Raw genomic sequence first — 21,811 nt, 5'->3', positions numbered from 1 at the left:
AGCCAGCAAAACCGTTTTCGCCCTTATTTAGTATGACGAGTAGTAATGCATGTGGTGTATTGTTAATGTTTTTTTTATATTTGCGTTAATACAAATTTGTTGGTCTTGCTTCAAAAAGTCACTCTAGATTTGTATCCAGGGAACTATTTCATGAACCGACAACTCAGGTTGAAGGAGACGGGCGACGTCGACAGACGCTTCACGGCGTAACCGACGTCATCACGGCAACGTCAGACCCTAGTTGTTTTAGCACTTCCGTATTTTTCTTGTTACACACACACACACACATTTGGGAAGTAGTCTCAGATTCTAAAATGCATGACAATAAAACGACTGATTATTAGACGCGGAATTGATTTTTCCTACTGAAGAAAAAAAACGTCACCGAAACACTTTAGCCAATCAGAATGCAGTGGCGTTTTAAATGTCCTTTAGCCTTTCCACATAGGCGGTTGTTTTTCGCTCGGTTTCTGCGGCATGCTCAATCCCCGCCCCTTTGTGTCAGCCACGCTGTGATTGGTCCATGCTCCGTGTACTCGTGAGCATTTTGTTTGAGTGTCTTTACAGTTGGGTAGTGGCGGTAGTTAGTAGACGCTGCTGGTATCCGATTGATTTTATTATAGCTTTTTTGTTTATTATTATTATTTTTTTAAATGTACATTTTTATTCTTTGACATCTTTTTTTACATATAGCAGAATTCCTTGGAAGAGTCTCTCAATTCTTCTGTCGACCAAGAACAAGCTGAATCAGATGGGAACCGAGGAGAGAGGTGAGTCCACAACGGTTGAATTCCAAATGGCTTCCTATTGGATACATAACTAGTGCCTATCGTAGGATTAGCCGTTAATTCATACGGTAATGTAGTGTCCCTGTGTAGTGATCATTGAGCCATTTGGAACCCGACCCCTAAAATGTTCTGTAGCATGTAACGCCCGTTAATACAGGCGACGCTACCAAGTTGGCAACGCAAGCTTAAGAAGTTAGCTAACAGGCTAACAAGGGAAGTAAATATCAGGCGTTTCGAAACTCTTTCGTTACTTCTCATTAGTTCTTTGGAACAGTGATCTTTTGTATTAGAGTGTTCATTTGTTAAGTATAGAGCTCTAAAATCATCCGGTTTAAGTTGGTAATACAGACAACGTTAGCTTTTATACTAACATTAGACCCAAACACTGTACTAACACTAATATTGATAGGAATCATCTCTCAACTACCTCGATTTATTTTTACTAAGTAATCTGAGATTGTAAAAATAGTATAGCGATCGTGGACATTACTATTAACAACCAGTTACTAGTAAGTAGTAACTTAACTGGTTGTTAATAGTAATGTCCAAATGTCGTTAAAGTTAGTTTCCTATTTGGCTAAATAAATTTAATAGGTTTAAATGAAACGTCAGGCACTTATATATATATATATATATATATATATATATATATATATGTACCTTATTGTATTATTTCCTTCTATAATAAGTATAATAACGTAAAACCAGCCCCTGTAATATTACCTGTTATCAAGCCACCGCTTTAAAGAGAGCCTCAGGAAGCGATGTGCGGGGACCAATCACTTTTGACATGGCTTACCTAATCCACTTTTTAAGGCCTGATTCTAGACAAAAATTGTAAAATAGTTATTTGGTCATAAGTTGAGATTGTAAGTGTAATGTGGCTCATAATGCATGTAAACTTTGGTGTTGCAGCTGGTTGAGTAGCTTAGGCTCCATCCACAATTTGGCAAAAGTGATTAATGTGTTTGGTTACAGATCAGAAGGGGGTTCGAGTCCCAGGTCCACCAAGGTGCCACTGCTGGTCCCTGAGCAAGGCTGTTATAACCCTCAGTTGTATATTAAAAAAAAGAGAGATTGCTCTGGATAAGGGTGCCTGCCAAATGCCAGACATGTAAATGTAATGTTTTCAATTTTTTAGGCAGTATAGCTGTTTTGACTTTTGTTGATAAAACGTCCAGGAATTAAGATTGTAATGATCTGATAAATATGATACGGTACATATTTATCGTCTCTTAAGTAGTTGATTCTGTAATATTTGGCCTCATGAAATAACTCTGTGCTGCCATCCTATAATCAAGAGTTCCTGGCTTTAAAAAGAACCCATGAACAAAATGATTTGCTCTTCTCCCTGACCATTTCAAGCACTGTAGCCAGATGAGTTAATTAGCACTGTATAGTTCTTAGATCATGAGCTACTTGGTTGCCTGTGATGATAATCCACCCTTTTGAGACCGTAAGCCATTAATCAAAAGTCAGTCCATGGAACATAGACAATGGTATCAATTTAACATAATATGTGAATATGAATGTTTACTTTAGTATTTTGTGATAAGTTCAATACCGGAGAAGTAAATGTGACCGTCGAACTGATATCGACTTGTGACGGTGTCACACAGGCTGCACAAGCTTAGCAGCAGCCTTGTTAGCTGTGCGTCGCATTATTTACTCAACAGTCAACAAACCCATTTCCGACTCCTCTGCCCTGAAGGCTGTCACCTTACTGACCTCTACAAATCAGCTGACACTGAAGACTCCTGCCATATATGTCTACTTACAGAAAGCTTCACCGTTTCAACAGTTAGATACGTTTTTGTATGAATGTGTTAAACAAATATTAAAATGTTTGAACAAAGTGGTATTTAATAACAATTGCTAACAATGGTCCGTGTTGTGTATGTAAATTTGTAGTAACTAATGTATTTTAAAAGTGTAACCTCTTGCCCATGGACAAACAAATTTAAGTCAACGTAAGGGGTTCAAAAAACAAAGCTTTGTAGGAAAATTGTGGATCTGGCAACATTTGTCTGTATCGTGTGATCGATCTAGGAATGGAGACGAATTAAAATGCCAGATAGCTGTTTATCACAGAAACAGATTTTTTTCTCCATATACATTTTAATTTGAAGTAATGATTTTTATTTTGAACTTTTCCACAGATTGGGTGGATGTGGCCAATGATCTCATCTGTAAGTGTCACATTAATCTGAGAATACAGAGGCTCACAGAGTGCGATGCCAGTGTGTTTGTGGCCTTATATGAAGCCATCTTAGGAGAAAAAGTACCAGGTAAATATATTAAAAAAATGATATTTGTATCTTAATTTCAAGGTTTTTATGGAGGCTCTATCTCGAAAAAAAAAAAAAAAAAAGCTCCACAGGGTTTATGTAAGCGAGAAGATGCTCAGACTGTGTCCCAGCTAGGGCTTTCTGGATGAGCAGTTTGGAGTTTCATCATATATGACACATTTTTGTCATTTCGCTTTTTACTTTATGACCTCTGCATTAGTGTGTCAGTGAAAAAGAGCAGATTTTAGGCTTCCTGTTATTCGTTCATCAAAAGAAGAAATGTTAAAGAGAAATGTCTGTGTGCTGTTAAAGAAAGGTTCATTGTAAGTAATAGAGAAGCCTTCAGGAAAAAAAAAAAATTACTGGCAGTTTTAGTTCTTCGTTCAGTTCTCAAATATTTCCTATAAATTTCTTATCATTTTTTTGTTGACACTCATTGAGGGGAAAAGGGTTTGCTGTTTCATTATTTTTTTAAAATTATGTTTTAACCTATACTTAAATATGTTTAAATAATTACATACAAGTTAACAATTTCTAATTTTTTTGGCACTATGACGTCATTTTTTTCCCTCTGGTGGCTGAATTTCAGATGCCATTTCATTGGGTCATTAACGTATTGTCTAGACTCTAATACACCATCACTTTGATAATGGATCTCAGGTCATCTCAGGCCGCTGTCACAAATGCAGCCCTTTAGTCAGTTAAAATCGAACCCTGGTGCATTTTAATCCTCTGTGGGAGAACAACTAAACCCAGTGTCCGAGCGAGAGAGTCTGATTGCATTGAGAACGCGATCTGACCAATTGCAGGAATTGAACAAACATGTTGTGCATTTTGGTTGCCAGATTTTTTTTTTTGACCTGCTAAACCGAGCCAAAGACAGGGTGCATGAGTAATAATGCAAGGGGTTCTGGATATTTGAGCTGACAAATGGAGGGGAAAAAGAGGAAGTAAATGCTTGAAGCATATCTAGGAAAATTTTAACTAATTATCTAGTTATATAGTTGTGTGTCCTCCATGCTCAGGTGATGTATAGTGTGTGTGTATATAGTTGTGTGATTTGTACTGTTAGACATTACTGTCATGATAGTATAGCGAGTTCATGATAAATTACACCAATCAGGCATAACATTATGAGCACTGACAGGTGAAGTGAGTAACACTGATGATCTCCTCATCAGGGCACCTGTTAGTGGGTGGGATATGTTAGGCATCAAGTGAACATTTTGTCCTCAAAGTTGATGTTAGAAGCAGGAAAAATGGACAAGCGTAAGGATTTGAGCGAGTTTGATGAAGGGCCAAACTGTGATGGCTAGACGACTGGATCAGAACATCTCCAAAACTGCAGCTCTTGTGGGGTGTTCCCGGTCAGCAGTGGTCAGTATCTATCAAAAGTGGTCCAAGGAAGGAACAGTGGTGAACCGGGGACAGGGTCATGGACGGACAAGGCTCATTGATGCACATGGGGAGCATGTGATCTGATCCAACAGACGAGTTACTGTTGCTCAAATTGCTGAAGACGTTAATGCTGTTTCTGATAGAAAGGTGACAGAATACACAGTGCATCACAGTTTGTTGAGTATGGGGCTGCATAGACCAGTCAGGGTGCCCATGCAGACCCCCGTGCACCTCCGAAAGCACCAACAATGGGCATTTGAGCATTAGAACTGGGCCACGGAGCAATGGAAGAAGGTGGCCTGGTCTGATGAATCATGTTTTCTTTTATATCACGTGGATGGTCGCTAACCTGGGGAACACATGGCACCAGGATGCACTATGGGAAGATGGGAAGAAGGCAAGCCGGCGGAGGCAGTGTCATGCTTTGGGCAATGTTCTGCTGGAAAACCTTGGGCCCTGCCATCCATGTGGATGTTACTTTGAGACGTACCACCTACCTAAGCACTGGTGCAGACCATGTACACCCTTTAATGGAAACGGTAACTGCTGCTAACATCTTGGTGCCAGATACCACAGCACACCTCCAGGGATCTAGTGGAGTACATGTCTCGACGGGTCAGGGCTGTTTTGGAAGCAAAAGTTGTAAATAATAAGTAGTCTATTACAAATAACAAACAACTATTAGGGCCAACCCTCCCCTTGGTTCTGTCATAAACACTTATTACTATCCATTACTAAATCATTTACTAAAAACTGAAACAAAATTTAGTTTTCTGCTTTTTTCTTTCTTTCTTTTAGATTACATCGCTGCGCCCAAGAGCCAAGAGGATGACATCCACAATGTACAATCTGTGATTGACTCACTGGCCTTGGACTATCTCCAGATCAGCTTATCTCACATCACAGGTGCAGACTTATTTGTGTTATTATTTTTATGTTTGTGTGTCAGTCTGTTCACACTAGCGGTGTAACGATAAGATACAGTCATGAGTCGGTACACAATACTACTGTGTTTTGATGCAGTCGGATTCTAAGAAAATGTTCTATGTGTACGCTATTTCTTCTAAATAAATAAATGTCATATATTGGTTCAGTTAAAATAGCGGTACCCGAGATGCCATTCTCGTCAGACTTATAGACTTGAAGTCAGCTAAAATAGCAGATTTCTGCAGCCTCTTTCTGTGGCACTGTAGCTTGCAGCATCGCTGTTCTGGTATCGTTTGAAAGCTACTGCACAGACTATGGTTATAACATGGTCGTGTAACCATTTAATCTATAGTGCAAATGATTCCCAGTAATGCTGCAGTCTCGCCAAGGAAGAAATGTGAACATGTGACCGGCGTGCTCACTATTCATTTTATATCTGTGGGTTGCTCAGATCTGGCCTCCCCACATTCACTCTAATACATTATTATTTTTGCACCCCAATGCATTGTGCACCACATTATTTTCATGTTTGTGTCTCAATCTGTTAACACATTTCATGTAGACCCCCTGTAGCTGTTCATGATTTGGATGGATAGTCAGGTGAAACAGTGGCTGTGTTTGCCGGGGGCCTCAGCGTGTTCTGCTGCGTACGCACTCAATAGAGCCTCTTGTTTTTGAGGGAACATTGCCGCTTTTGTACAGAGCCAGTTTCTGAGCCCGCGGGTTTTGTTTGTCGGGCCAAGCCGCGGTTGGTTGCTATGTGTGTGTTTTTCTTTTGTTTCCTTATTATCGTCTCCACAGTTCCAATTCCTGCCTCTCTTTGTAGGTGAGAACATTGTAAGAGGAGATAAGGATTCCATCCGTAACCTTCTGGAGATCTTCGACGGGCTGCTGGAGTATCTCACAGAGCAGCTCAGTGAGGAAGAAGAGCTCCAGAATGGAGGTGAATACTTTTCTTTTGGTGTGTGATTGTTTACCATCCTGCACAAGCACATGTGTGTGAGATTGATCTGAGGTCTCTCCCGTCCTGCTGATCCAGTCTGTATTTCATTCATAAACTCGCCCACATGCACGGCCTGGATATAACCGGCTTTGGAAGCAGCTCAAGCAGGGATTACCGGCGGCTGGTCGGGTATTAAATGATCTCAGCGTGCTGTTTGCCAGGTCATTTCTAACCCTGCTATGACCGAGTGGATGTTTTTGCCTCCCTACTGGGTCTGGCTCTACTCATTACCTTGATTGATGAATGTTTGGGAAGTTCTGACACTTAGTACAAGTATGAGTGTAATATTTTCCAGAAATGCTGCATCTTTTTTTCCCCTTCCTCCTCATTTTCTTAACATTTCATTTGATTCTGATGGAGTTTTCTTTTTTTAATAGAGATTACTCTCGTCATTTCCCAGAACTCTTGAGCTGAGAATCAAATTTGCACCTTTCTCACTTGTTCCTGTCGCCCCAAATGTAGTTAATCAACAACAGCAACAGCATTTCTCATCAAGAATAATTGAGCTGAAAATTAAATTTGCACAGCTCATCACCCGAAGGTAGTCGATGAGCAAAGACATGTTTGGCGTCTTGATGTTGGCTTCCCTTAGTCTTGCGCTGGATCTAAGTGCAAATTACTGCTATAATATCCCCGGTAATTGTTCTGGACCCCAGCTTCGTTGTGGAAAGCTGGAAGTCATTTATTTGGATGATATGATTAATAACTATAGAGTCTTTCTGCTGTTTTATACAATGATTTCATTTAGAAATGGTATATAAAGACTCGGGTATTAGTTTATGGAGGGAAGACAAAGATGTACACTACTCTTAAGCGTACATAACTTTCATTATTTCATTCAACTGTGATGATGTTTAATCAGCACACAACAGTTGAATATGTGATCCGAGATACGATGACTAACATTTATCAAATATTTGTTTTGGCTATCGCACCTTAATAGCCACTGCTACATCGTGTATGTAGTCATTATATACACAAAAGTGTCCCGCGTTAGCACGTGTTGTCCAGTTCACATCACGACGGGTCCTCATCCGCTTTGTCTTTCTTTTTGCCCCCGCAGAGCTCAATGGTACGGTCCATCCCGCAGAAGCACAGGATAAAGAAGAGAAGATGTCGCAAATCTCAAGCACACAGTGAGTACACACCAAAACGCACAGAATAAACAATCACATAGCAGATGAACGTTTGCAATGAACACAAACCGGTTTTTAAAATCCTGTTGATGTGATGCCTTTCAAACAGTATGAGGAAGCAGATAGATGTTTACATTTCATATAGTCTGCTTTTACAGTTCCAAGTATGTTTATTATCGAATATATTTCAGTATAACTTTATAATCTTTTTTAATTTTCAAGTAGGATGTTTATAAATTTATTATGAAATATATTTCAATATAACTTTATAATCTTTTTCAATTTTCAAGTAGGATGTTTATAAACTTATTATCGATTATGTATTTCAGTATAACTTTATCATCTTTTTCAATTTTCAAGTAGGATGTTTATAAATTTATTATGAAATATATTTCAATATAACTTTATAATCTTTTTCAATTTTCAAGTAGGATGTTTATAAACTTATTATCGATTATGTATTTCAGTATAACTTTATCATCTTTTTCAATTTTCAAGTAGGATGTTTATAAATTTATTATGAAATATATTTCAATATAACTTTATAATCTTTTTCAATTTTCAAGTAGGATGTTTATAAATTTATTATCGGATATATTTCAATATAACTTTATAATCTTTTTCCATTTTCAAGTAGGATGTTATTTTAACATGCTAAAACTTTAACAGCGCCAAGGATAGGCCATAATTTTTTTTTTATATTCTGTAAATAAAGGAGTGTTCTAAGTATAGAAATTCTTCATATGAAGCTGATTAATATGAACAAAAGCCAAATCAGTACAGCAAAACCCGAGAGGCTGTCATTCACTGTTAGACAGGAAAATATTTCTGTGGTGAAGTTAGAAACTTTACAAGCAAGCTGTATTGAATCGTCTGGTGAATGCAGTGGAACCGGTCCCGGTGGTGCTGTGATGTTTTACACCATTAGTCATAATGCACCAGCTGGAGTGGCAGCATAAAGCACGTTAAAAAAGTGAAGCTTTCCAGTGGCTCGTGTCGACATTTACATAGTTCGAAAGACAGCTTCGCAGTAGTGGCGCAGTAGGAAAATAATCATCAACAAGGTGACCCAAATCCGAATGACTGAAAGTCGATCAGCTTTATTTTCCTCTTGTGTCACAGCAGTGTGGCAATGATTGCAATTTGTTAATTATTAATCGATTACTAATGTAGCTTTTATCTGATTCCAGCTATATTTAGTGTTGTATAATGTCATTGAGATAAGGTCATGTCTGTTATTGCTTACGTTACAGCAGCTATAAACACTTCCGTCACTGTCTTCTGTTTTTGTGGCAAGTTACAAACACTCTTGATGTTTATAGCTTGCCTCATAGCCAAGAAACCAAAAGGTGCCAAAGACTATCGTTACAAAGCTCTAACACTGGAGAAAATGTCACTTATACTTTGTATATACAGAGATCAGGCATAACATTATGAGCACTTAGAGGTGAAGTGAGTAACACTGATGATCTCCTCATCAGGGCACCTGTTAGTGGGTGGGATATATTAGGCAGCAAGTGAACATTTTGTCCTCAAAGTTGACGTGTTAGAAGCAAGTGTAAGGATTTGACAGGAGTTTGACAAAGGGCTAAGTTGTGATGGCTAGTCGACTGGATCAGAGCGTCTCCAAAACTGCAGCTCTTGTGGGGTGTTCCCGGTCAGTATCTATCAAAAGTGGTCCAAGGAAGGAACAGTGGTGAACCGGAGACAGGGTCATGGGCGGCCAAGGCTCATTGATGCACGTGGGGAGCGAAGGCTGGCCCGTGTGATCCAATCCAACAGACGAGCTACTGCTACTCAGATTGCTGAAGACGTTAATGCTGGTTCTAATAGAACGGTGTCAGAATACACAGTGCATGATGGGTCAGGGCTGTTTTGGCAGCAAAAGGGGGGCTAACAGGTGGTCATTTTTAGGTTTTATAGCAGTTTTTATTTTTAGACTTGGTTTATGTGGCATGTCCACTATATGAGTTCAGATGAACAAGCTCTTACTATAGAAATGATAGCGAATTAGTACAAGTATGCTAATCTAAACCTGTGATTAGCTGACAGCTGCTTTTATAGAAAATGAAACCTCACCTCCTGAACAATCACATCCGAGAATTCAATAATGCTGTGAAATGAACGTGAATGAAACAAGACAAAAAGAGTTACTTAAGAGACCTTAAAATGTGAACTATGAAAACTGTGGTAGTAGAATTGCAATACCACAAAAGAAATTGACCAAAAGCAAGAAGAATTAAAATCCAAACTTGTTGTTATGAATATGTGGTCATCACAGTTTGTCTGCTCCCCCTTTTGTCTTATTTTTTTTTCTTCATCATCTTTATTTCAGCTCTACTGCCCAGTCCAGTAAATATTCCCTCCATTCCTGGAATGGGGGCGAATCTGAGTCAACCGCCGAGCTGATCCGGTTGGGCGATTCAGCCCGTACATTCACCACAAAGCAAGAAGGTGCACGTGAGTTCTTGTCAAGCCAGTACTGTTCCAGCTCTCTGACTCACCTTTGTGCTTTATTTAACTTTTTATTATAGTCTGAAAACTTGGAAAGTGTTCTAGAATAAGATTTTAGGTCTTGGTAGACAGAATATAGTGTCGGTGAAAAAAAATCCTGCTTGACAACCTTCAGGCATCTGAACTGTATCAGACAGATTAGCCTTGACTGGGTCAGTTTCTTAGCAAGGCTGAGCTCTCTGATTTCCATACTGTGGTATTTTAATCATTTGGGTTAACGAGTTTATTTTAGCAGTTGTTTCCCCAACGGTAGTAAACGATTGACACTGTAGTCGAGTAAAGGTTTAGAGAGAATCAGTCTAAATGTACTCAGTTTTGCTCTAAAAATCGGTCGTTGAAACACTAGGATGCTTTCATCTTGTTTTTATTTTCCCTTTCAGTACACTCACAAACCCTGCCCTCGGTCATTTCGACTGAAAAAGCTCCCAATGACCTCGACCCACCCGCAGCTCAACCCCCTCAGCAACTCGAAACAGTCCACTCAGCCATTCCTCTGCAGCCTCCCAAACAGACCACTCCACATCGGGTGGGGAGACCCCCATCATCTCCACCTCCTGCAGAGGATAATGGGGGACATGCCGAGGGGACAAACAAACAGGTACGACATCAGTCAGGGCTTTCATGTGCCTTTTCTTTATTGCCTGATTGACCTAAAAAGGACAGATATTGATCTGTTATATAACTTATTTAAAAGTGAACGATAAAAAAATACAGAATAATTTATTTACTTTTTTTTAAAATTTAATTTAATTAACACACTTTATTTTTATAAATATTTGATAATGATATGGTTTGAAATATTAAAGATTTTCGGGGGTTTTTATGCATGATGCTTTTGTTATAGATGTAATTTTTTTTGGCATGTTTAACTCAATTTGTTTTAACTTTTTTTTATTTCAAATAGAATTATATGATCATTAAATTTATTTATTTATTTATGGCTATTATAACATCATATAACCAGAAGATAATCATCATATACATTATAAATACTCTGCAAAATAATGAAAAAATTTTTTGTACATGACTTATAGAGGAAATTCCTTTGCATTTGTCCGTTTCAGTGCCAAACATTCTACTTGTTCCATCATGCTTACACACTCAAGCACCCAGCAGCTTTATCGTACCTCAGGCACCGGGGCTGCTGGTGATTAGCATCACACCTAATCATCACCACAGAAACTCCAAAACATACCCCAGGAAGCCTACACAAATAACCACATCTGTCTCAGCTGTGTAGACCTGTGTTAATGTTCTAACATGCCTTAACAAAACAGCCCTCTAGTTCAGAGTTCTATGTTTCCTCAAGTGCCTACAGTCACACTTTCCCTGCTGAAAGGAAGCCCAGAGAAAGGGATTCCTGCACTGAAAGGGAACACCGTACCTATTGAAAAAGCTCAATGAGGTCACTTTTGTTGTTAAGTGGTTCAAAGGGACTGTGGATTGCATCATAGTTTCACTCGCCGGTGATCATCGAGTTACTGTCGTGCATCTGAGAGGGGAAACGGCCACGTCTGAGGCGGGTGTGTGGATAAGCAAATGAAGAGCACATAGCGGGATGCAAACATTCAGGCAGGAGAGGAAATGAAGTCTGTCCTGTCTGTCACCATGCAAGCAAAACGAGTTATTGATTTATATTCTGATGACCCGGATAACACTGTTTATTTAGATCAGGATGCACTATTTATATGCCGTCACCGCGTGTCACTTTACTCAGTTTGTTCATGTTTAAATCTGTATTAATTTAGATGTATAGATTTGAAAATTTTGCTGCCACAGGGTATCGTGTTGGTCCTGAGCTCAGATCTGTGCACGTTTTGCATGTGCGTGGGTTTCCTCCAGGTTCTCCGGGTTTCTTCCCACCTCTCAAAAACATGTTTGTATCTTGCCCCTTAATGAAAATGTTTGTGTGCATGGTGTCCAGTGATGGACTGGGGTATCACACCCAGTGATCCACCACAACTGTGACTAAGCTAAAAGAGTGGTGAATGAATTAATCTGAACGATGAGGTAGAATTCAGTCTCCTCAGATAGCCGTCACAACGTCCTATTTGCTAAAACGCCCCCTGCTTTGGATTTTAAGACGATATTATTAATATGTGACATTTTACTGAATATGTCTCTCTGTTCTCTCTTACAGAATGGTCAATCACCGAAGTGTAACGGCGTCCAGACTAACGGGATTCACACTTCTGGTATACATCAGCTTCATACCTATGTTCATGTCTAACACACTGATCTTTTATTCTTCCAGTTAGCACGACATGTGCTAAGCGTTAACCATAGATTTTGCATAAACTATTACTGAAATGTGTGTGTGTGTGTGTGTTACGCTCACACTGAAAGACCTCATTAATACTGTTCTTAGGTTGCATTGAAGATGATTAGTAACAGTGTGGTGTTGTCTCTAGCAGAAAGCGAGCAGTCTGTGCAGAGTCTGAAAGAGACACAGCCCGAGGCTCCCAAAGCACAAGTGGAGGTGGGATATAGAAGTTTTAATATCTATGCCTAAGGCATTTATTTCAACAGAGAACAGGAAAAATAGAAAGAGAAATGCATATATATATTTTTTTCACGATTGAGATTCTAGCATCTAGCGATTCTCGTTCATTTTTGTTCATGTTGATGCACTAAAATTGCACTAATATTGGTATGCTTCCTGCCTTCTTGCTTTGGCGACAAAAGTGCAATACTTTATTCAACACTATATTGCCAAAAGTATTCCCTCACCCATCCAAATAATCAGAATCAGGTGTTCCAATCACTTCCATGGTTACAGGTGTATAAAATCAAGCACCTAGGCATGCAGACTGTTTTTACAAACATTTGTGAAAGGATGGGTCGCTCTCAGGAGCTCAGTGAATTCCAGCGTGGAACTGTGATAGGATGCCACCTGTGCAACAAATCCAGTCGTGAAATTTCCTCGCTCCTAAATATTCCACAGTCAACTGTCAGCTGTATTATAAGAACGTGGAAGTGTTTGGGAACGACAGCAACTCAGCCACGAAGTGGTAGGCCACGTAAACTGACGGAGCGGGGTCAGCGGATGCTGAGGCGCATAGTGCGAAGAGGTCGCCAACTTTCTGCAGAGTCAATCACTACAGACCTCCAAACTTCATGTGGCCTTCAGATTAGCTCAAGAACAGTGCGCAGAGAGCTTCATGGAATGGGTTTCTATGGCCGAGCAGCTGCATCCAAGCCATACATCACCAAGTGCAATGCAAAGCGTCGGATGCAGTGGTGTAAAGCACGCCGCCACTGGACTCTAGAGCAGTGGAGACGCGTTCTCTGGAGTGACGAATCGCGCTTCTCCATCTGGCAATCTGATGGACGAGTCTGGGTTTGGCGGTTGCCAGGAGAACGGTTCTTGTCTGACTGCATTGTGCCAAGTGTAAAGTTTGGTGGAGGGGGGATTATGGTGTGGGGTTGTTTTTCAGGAGCTGGGCTTGGCCCCTTAGTTCCAGTGAAAGGAACTCTGAATGCTTCAGCATACCAAGACATTTTGGACAATTCCATGCTCCCAACTTTGTGGGAACAGTTTGGAGCTGGCCCCTTCCTCTTCCAACATGACTGTGCACCAGTGCACAAAGCAAGGTCCATAAAGACATGGATGACGGAGTCTGGTGTGGATGAACTTGACTGGCCTGCACAGAGTCCTGACCTCAACCCGATAGAACACCTTTGGGATGAATTAGAGCGGAGACTGAGAGCCAGGCCTTCTCGTCCAACATCAGTGTGTGACCTCACAAATGCGCTTCTGGAAGAATGGTCAAAAATTCCCATAAACACACTCCTAAACCTTGTGGACAGCCTTCCCAGAAGAGCTGAAGCTGTTATAGCTGCAAAGGGTGGACCGACGTCATATTGAACCCTATGGATTAGGAACGGGATGTCACTTAAGTTCATATGCGAGTCAAGGCAGGTGAGCGAATACTTTTGGCAATATAGTGTATAGGCAGTCAAAAAGCCTGACTGAAGGGAGAGCCTAATAGGGACAGAGATTTTTTACATCACGTCAACCTTATCCAGCAATCTAGCCGTCTTGTGAGCCAACAGCAAACAACTGTGGTCTGACCATTACTACGTAGCATGCTCACTGTTTCTTGCTGTTGCATCTGACATGCTAGGGTTAATGTGGATTTCAACTCTTCCTTCCAGGGTGGTAGTGAGGGAGCACGGCGTGTCCTGTTCCCAACTCAGCCGGACGTGCTGCTCCTGTCCCTCCCACGTGAACACATCCAGAAAGAAGACGTGCACACACATGCCCGAGCAGAAGAGGTGCAGAGCGATGAAGAACGGCTCCACAGCTCCGATTCATCCTCTGGAAGACGGAGGGGCTACAGGAGTAGGAGGTGGGGAGCTGAAGAGAGCGTTCACTAAAATGATGAGAATGAGTTGATAGAGAGCTTCATGTGTCTTCATTTGCGTTCTATAAAATCCCGCTAGAGACGATTCTCTCTCTCTCTGTTTTTGCCTCAGGCTGGCGGAGGAGAGCGAGGACCCGTTATCCAGACGCAGTCAGAAGAACAGACAGGCCGAGCAGGAGCTACACGAGATGTCTGAGAATCTCGCTCGCCGCCTCGAGGAGCTCGATCTAGTAAGTGGATCAATAGACCTTCTGCGTCTTCTTTTTCCTGTCATGGAGCAAAAAAAAATAAAATGTTCCATTGAGTTTGGCTTATGTGAAGAGTGAGCTTTCTGTGAAACCAGATGCTGAAAAGGGCTCTGGGGGAGACGGCAGACGATTCAAAGCCTGCCGATGAGGACAAACACTCCCACCACAGTGACAGTGTCATGGAGTGCAGGCGTGTCCCCAGACCTGCAGGTATGTCTTGCACTCTCTAGCTTTCCATTCATTTGTTCAGAATTCTCTAGTCGTTGTGATGTGATGCTATTGTACTTCTGTACACAGATAAGGCCAGCGTGGACAGACCTCCTCACACACGCTCCCTGTCTCCTTCTCCTCCTCCTGTACGTCATTCAAGTCAGAGCATGCTAGAGGGCGCTCCGTTCACACACACGCGCCAACACACGGCCCGGCGGAGGCACGACAAGCTTCGACACATTCAGGACCAGCACAGAAAAGGCCAGGTCAGACAGAGTCTAGATCTCTAAAGCAGAGGATCTCAGTGACTGTTGCATTTTCACAAATCTGCCAGCATCTATATAACTAGCATTCAGATTCAATTTTCTTGCCGCTAAAATGTAACATTCCTAAGGGGGATTTGCTGTGTGTGTATAAAATTCACAAGCATATTTATGCATACAAGATGAAGGAGAAGCAGTGTACGCTCCGTGCCACGGATCTCGTGCGCTCTACTGTCTTCACTCCCGTTGGAAGTCGCTGCACCAAGCCGCTTAAGATTTGCATAACTTTTCTCAACGTCGCTGGATATGAGCGGCTCATGTTGCCAGAAATGGGATTTCTGAGATCACCACACATACTTAATTGTGCTACAATCACATATAAGCAAACTTACTTTTCGCTCTGAGCATGTAGCTGCCTTTCTACTACTACTACTACTACTGCAACTAGTAACTGCTTCGCTAGCAGATGCTTGGACACTGGTTAGGATAAATTCCATTTAATTAATTTAATTATTACTTTAAACTGAAGTAACATCTGGCAGCTGAATTATGACTGACCTCAGCTTGGGCTTCTGTGTGTGCTGCTTTTGTGGCTCACTGTAGCGGTGTTGTCTTTCTCCTGTTGTCCTCTAGATGGTGGCTGAAGCTTATGAGGCAGAGCTGAAAAATTTGGATGAGCAGCAGAAAGTAGACTTGGCAATCGAGAGACTGCGAGCTCAAGAAGCTGTAAGGACATCAGAACCATATATTTATATATTTATATCATCTTATTCTAAAGGTCTATTATATACACCGCAAAACCCACTAATATAAAGAATATAAACGAATTATGTCTGTATTAGGATAAATGACTTTGTGTAAATGTAACAGACTGTAATGTTAACGAAACACTTTCTTGAAGGAGCGGGAGTACAGGGAGGCCATAAACAAAGAAGCATCACGCTCGTTGAAATCTTATAACCACAGATCTAAATCCACGCTCTCAAGCAAGAGTCCCCACTCCAAAGCTGCAGCTCCCATGCGACCGCGTGCCCAGACCCGCAAAACTGCCCCACGTAAGCCTTCTAATCCTCCTCTTCATGTGTTTTGTGTCACTTTGCAGCATTCCTGTCATGCAATTTGATTGTATTAAAGAGATTTTCAGCCTACGCGGAGCGGTACGTTTCCACTGTGCTACTTTTTAACAGATGAAGGTGGTATTAAGAATATGACTATGAGACATGAAGTGTATTTCCAGTCTTTCCTCCTGGAATTCCTTACTATCATTTAACACATGCATAAATAATAATCTTTGCACTTTAAAGCCCTGTTTTGTCCGCATGTGCCATATTTCAGGGCTAATATTTATTCTCTTCCTTGGAGCCTTTTTAGTGAAACCTACATCCAGCCAGTAGACAATTACTAAGGCTTGTGACATGGCATGAACAGCAACTCAAAACATTTCTGCAACACTATAATTTTGACTCAAGTGACTAATCACAATCAACCAGCCACTTTTATAGGAAGACCGGTACATCTGATCATTCATGCAGTTATCCAATCATGTGGCAATTGTACAATGTGAATGTTCATATACAAGTAATGTTCAGCATCATGAATGGGTGGAAAAACCATTATTGCAGTGACTGTGGCATGGTTGTTCGTGTCAGACTGCATGCTTTGAGAAAATGCTGACCACTGGATTCTCACACACAGCTACTATATAAAAAATGTGTAACCTTTGATGGAAGCTTCTCATTATTGCTTCTGCAATTTCAGTATTCTCATATCTAAATTTAATAAACATGCTTAGAGAATGAAAGTGTGTGTTTGTGTGTAGTGCGGGTGAAGGAGAACGAATTGTTGCCAGCTCTGTTGGACGACTTCCCTCCCCTGCAGTTCTCTCCTCACGCTCTGTCCCGCATGTGGAAGCAGCAGCTCCGGCAAGTCGACCAGCTCAGTGCTCTGGACAACCAGCACAAGCACACACGCAAACACACCAACCAGGTGAGAACACATATACACACACACACACACACACACACACACACAAACTCGCTAACAGATTGACCACACTGAGCAGTGTTTGGATTTGTGGTCGAATACTCAAATCTGATTGGTCAGAAGATTTTCTCAAACAGCAGCTCACTCTTTCTAATAATTGTTAGAGTTCATTCACAAGGACTCATGTGGCACATACGAACAGAAGAAGGAGCGAGTGTTTATAGCCGCTATAATGTGGTCCTAATAGGAACTAACGCATCTCATGGATATTAAACATAAAAACTGTGATACAAGAGAAATAATACATTTCTTGATATGATATAATTGGAAAATAGTCCCTGCAGCACTGCATACATTGTTGATTAGTTTCCTATAACAGCATGCCTTAAGAGTTTTAGCTATTGTCACAACTTCCATATAAAATATATTCACTTTTATTTTTAAAATAAAGTTAGAGGAAGCCCAGAAGAGGCATGACCTGCTCATGGATATCCTCCGTAAAGAACAGGAGCACAATCGTCGCCTAGTGAGTACACACACACACACACACACATATGTACATACACACAAAAATGAAAAGAATGTGTGTCTTTTCCCTGCATCTTAACTTGATCTCCGTCTCTCACAGAAGGATTTCAGAGAGAGAATCCAGCAACAAAGGTCTTCGCAGAATAAGCTGCGGGAGCAGAGGCAGCAGGTGGCCCGCGCCCGCAAATACCACAGCGATTACCACGTGCAGCTGCGTGCCCGACTCCTCCGAGCCCGCACACGAGAGGAGAGGGTGAGTCACGCTTCAGCTATGTCTCCCTCTGTTCAGCGCTCTCAGTCAGGAGGATATGAGGGACGGAAATCCTTAATTCGGCACTTCCTTCTGTCTAATTTACAGTGTCCTGACTCACTAAAGCCGGGAATCCTAACCCACAGCTTCGGCTCACGTTCACCGTTAGCATTGCTTGATTCAGGATGTAGATTAAAGGCTATGAATTCTTCGGAAACAGTCTTATACGTAGCTTTTCAAAGCAATTTCACAATCAGGAGCTCTGCTAGTGCTCTAAGTATCCATGTACTATTAGCTCCTGTGAGTTCCAGTTATGAGAAGATGACCACAACAAAACACAGCTTTTTTTAAACGAAAACCGGTGCATGTTCTGCTTCTTTGGGCGTTGGAAAGATGGTCTGATGTGTTGTTTCTGTGTCTCCGTGTGTACAGATGTTTCGGCAGGTGTTTGAGGAGGGTCTGGAGCTGCAGAAGGCCCAACTGAGGGAACAGCGTGCGCACGCTAAAGAACAGCGTCGGGAGCACGTTCGCAAACACAAAGACGAGATTGAGGCCATGGAGAACTACTACAAGGACCAGGTAACTCAGAAAGCCTCACAGTGGCCCCTTTAGTGGTTTAGTATAGATTTAGTTGAGAATTAGTTTGTTATAATTAAAGCTGGCATTACAGTGTACAAAACCACTTAGGAGATAAAGACATTTGCATTGAAGTGTGGGAAAGGTATTAGGTAAATATAATATAGACAAAAACAATTAAAGTAACATTTGTCCTCTTTACCTGATTCATTTCTCAATTTTTCATTTTTTATTTTTTTGCTCATTCAGTTTTCCATGCTGGCCGAAAGACTTGCCCTGGAGCGTCAGGAGATCCAGGTGCGAAAGAAAGCCCAGGAAAAGGTGAGTTACTCTCAATATTTGTCACTCAGAACATGTTTAGGCTTCAGACATGAGATGTTAGATAAGAACTGTAGCTCAGAATGAAGCATATATACTCATAAGAGGCATTAAAATCATCTCGATGGTTTCCTCTTTCAGGCTCTGCACAAGATGAAACGGGAGCTGAGGAGCAAGATGGAGCGAGAGATCAGCGAGTTGCAGAAGATCATCGTCCAGGACGACGAGGAAGACTACTTCCGCGAGCTGGAGGTGGAGCGGCTGCGCAGGCGTGTACAGATGGCCTCCTTCCAGTACGGCACGAGCTGCACATACTGACTTCAAGCCAGCGAGCAGCCTGTTACAGGAGAAACCTCGTCATCTAGGGAGCAGTCTCACCCTAACACATTTCCATATGCCATCACTGAGCTGGATTATTGCACAGCGGCGTCTGATGACCACATTTCTACAAAATGTGTCCCGTAGAAGCCAGAGTAAAGGAATCTCGAATTGGGACAAATGGCAAAAAATCGGTCACGTTTCCATCAAGACATTTTCACTATAACATTATGCATCACCATATTTCGTTCGGACGGTAGAAGAAATGGATTCCGCTCATGATTTAATTTAACGTCTATGAAAATAACAAGGAAAAGGAGGACTTATAAGGGCCAAGCTGTGGCTTGTTACTGAAAGTGATCTGTTTTTTAACGGCAGATGGGATGTCATTTATTGCAATATCGGATGCACAATTTAGGGGATGTGACAATATATAGAATCTATAAGAATTAGATTTTCCAATATGCAACCAATTGAGGATTATATCTACAAAAATTATATATATATATATATAGAAAGAATTACTACATTGCAATATATATAGAGATAAAATGCCTTAAGTCTAAATGCCTTAGCTGTGTTATTCGGGGATTTTCCCCCCACTCATACTCTCATATGCCGGAAACTGTGATTGTAATTCAAACTAAGCGTCATACATTAACAAAGAAAACAGCGTTCCACTCCTAATGAGATGATCACAGTGGCATCAATATGATTTGCATAGCATGTAGTTTCTCTACATAGCTAATAACGACATGGTCTTCATCATTTACTCGAGCGGGCGAAAACCTCTGCGTGATCTACAAATCGAGATTTCCTCTCATTACTTATGAAGCACTAAATCATCTCAAAGTTCCTCGTGCCAGTCCTGAGGTCTGAGATTTCCCTAATTATCTACTCTCACAACACAACACATCCTTTATAGCTCCCATTCAACAGCGTCGAGTTTCTCATCATGACGGTTCCTTCTCTCGCTGCGTTTTGTTCTCAAAATTCCAATCGATTTGAAATAGCTGCTATTGTTTCTTACCGGGAACTTTAAAACCGCTGGTCGCATGACACACAAGCGAGTGTATATGCAGGGTTACTGTACCGTTTAATACGAAATGATGTTTTCTGATGTTTAAATCAGACCAGCTTCATGTAGCTTCTGAGGTATATTGACGAAAAGAAACCGCGATCCGTTCAAGAAAACACGTTGCATGCGGACACCGAACCACTGGACGTCCTCTCGAGAACGGTTCTGTATGACGAGTCCTCCACCTCAAACACACTGAACCCTTTACTTGCTGCTAACACAGAGTCTTCCTCCATCACTAAACTGCTGATGCAAGTCTAAATGAACCTGTTTTTATGTTGTTGATAGAAAAGAAGTGATCGTGCACCTTTCCACCCCGACGTGGACCGCCGACTATTACGTGGCTGTTAATGATGGGTTTTTTTTATTATTATTATTATTTCTCATTGCTGGATCAGTCTTCCTAAGTGTGTGAAATCTGTTTGTCATAAGTTAAATATTTATTAAATTGCACAAACTGATTTTGGCTCCATTTCCGTGCTGCATGATTTCTGGCTTACGCTGTTAATATTAACGTATTCGTAAGAGTCATTACCCATGATGTGATGTACACACAATGTATACACTGACCAAGCATAACATTATGACCACCTGCCTAATATTGTGTTGCTGCCAGAACAGCCCTGGCCCGTCATGCACTGTGTATTCTGACACCTTTCTATCAGAACCAGCTTTAACTCCTTCAGCAATTTGAGCAACAGTAGCTCGTCTGTTGGATCGGATCACATGGGTCAGCCTTCGCTCTTCACGTGCATCGATGAGCCTTGGCCGTCCATGACCCTGTCACCGGTTCACCACTGTTCCTTCCTTAGTCCACTTTTATAGATACTGACCACTGCACCCCACAAGAGCTGCAGTTTTTGGAGATGTTCTGATCCAGTCGTCTAGCCATCACAATTTGGCCCTTCATCAAACTCGCTCAAATCCTTATACTTACTTCTAAAACATCAACTTTGAGGAAAAAATGTTCACTTGCTGCCCAATATATCCCACCCACTAACCGGTACCATGATGAGGAGATAATCAGTGTTATTCACGGCACCTCTCACTGGTCATAATGTTATGCCTGATCGGTGTATGTTATAGCGGGTAGTACATGCAAATTTTTATAGACACCATTAAAATAACTTAAAACATTAAATCAACATTAAAATTGGACACACACAGTTGAGGACACGGGTTAACATACACGTAACATCTCTCACTACTCCGTGTATCTGCTTTATTTCCAATAACGGGTCATTACAAATGAATTTCATTTAATATGTAAGATTTTCAGTAGATGGAAAGTTTATATTCTATTTGTCAGTGTATGGCGGCATGACTTTTACATTTTTTGCTTGAATTTTTTTTGTTCTTTTTCCTCCTGGCAGGACTGCTGTTCCGAGTGGTCAGGTTTATGGGTCCTTTCATGGTCATGCTTTTGCAGTTCAAACCAGAAATGTTCTTGGGGATTTAAGTGAAGGATTGGTGATAGTTTCAACTCTCTGGCTCATGAAGGCTGCATCCACCATTCTCTCCGGTCACAATTTTGTTCTACAAGTGAAATCCTCGCGTTTACTCTATAACTAGCATTGATAATTAAGGCCAACGGCTCATTAGGCTAGGTCTGCATCCT

General features: G+C 41.2%; 1 protein-coding gene across 5 annotated transcripts; it reads left to right on the top strand.

The window, feature by feature from the left end:
- Positions 1-47: 47 nt before the first annotated feature.
- LOC131361610 (centrosomal protein of 95 kDa-like) lies at positions 48-20,819 on the top strand. 5 transcript variants are annotated; one of them, XM_058402941.1, is made up of 22 exons: positions 48-538; positions 697-770; positions 2,948-3,076; positions 5,273-5,380; positions 6,228-6,344; positions 7,468-7,540; positions 9,876-10,000; positions 10,435-10,652; positions 12,195-12,249; positions 12,466-12,533; positions 14,213-14,406; positions 14,534-14,651; positions 14,765-14,879; positions 14,967-15,145; positions 15,776-15,868; positions 16,044-16,197; positions 16,962-17,128; positions 17,577-17,651; positions 17,754-17,906; positions 18,336-18,482; positions 18,729-18,800; positions 18,939-20,819. In XM_058402941.1, the coding sequence occupies exons 1-22, from the start codon at positions 408-410 to the stop codon at positions 19,113-19,115; spliced, it is 2,742 nt and encodes a 913-aa protein (XP_058258924.1). In that variant the 5' UTR covers positions 48-407; the 3' UTR covers positions 19,116-20,819. The 5 variants fall into 5 exon arrangements, with proteins under 5 accessions (XP_058258924.1, XP_058258922.1, XP_058258923.1 ...); XM_058402939.1 differs by having other exon boundaries at positions 694-770; XM_058402940.1 differs by having other exon boundaries at positions 50-538; positions 694-770; positions 12,469-12,533; positions 18,939-20,818.
- Positions 20,820-21,811: the final 992 nt, after the last annotated feature.

This window comes from Hemibagrus wyckioides, linkage group LG11, assembly GCF_019097595.1.
Source record: "Hemibagrus wyckioides isolate EC202008001 linkage group LG11, SWU_Hwy_1.0, whole genome shotgun sequence".
NCBI classification, from domain to species: domain Eukaryota; kingdom Metazoa; phylum Chordata; class Actinopteri; order Siluriformes; family Bagridae; genus Hemibagrus; species Hemibagrus wyckioides.
The sequence above is the reverse complement of the archived record's forward strand: the minus strand, read 5'-3'. Positions and strand labels throughout refer to the sequence as shown.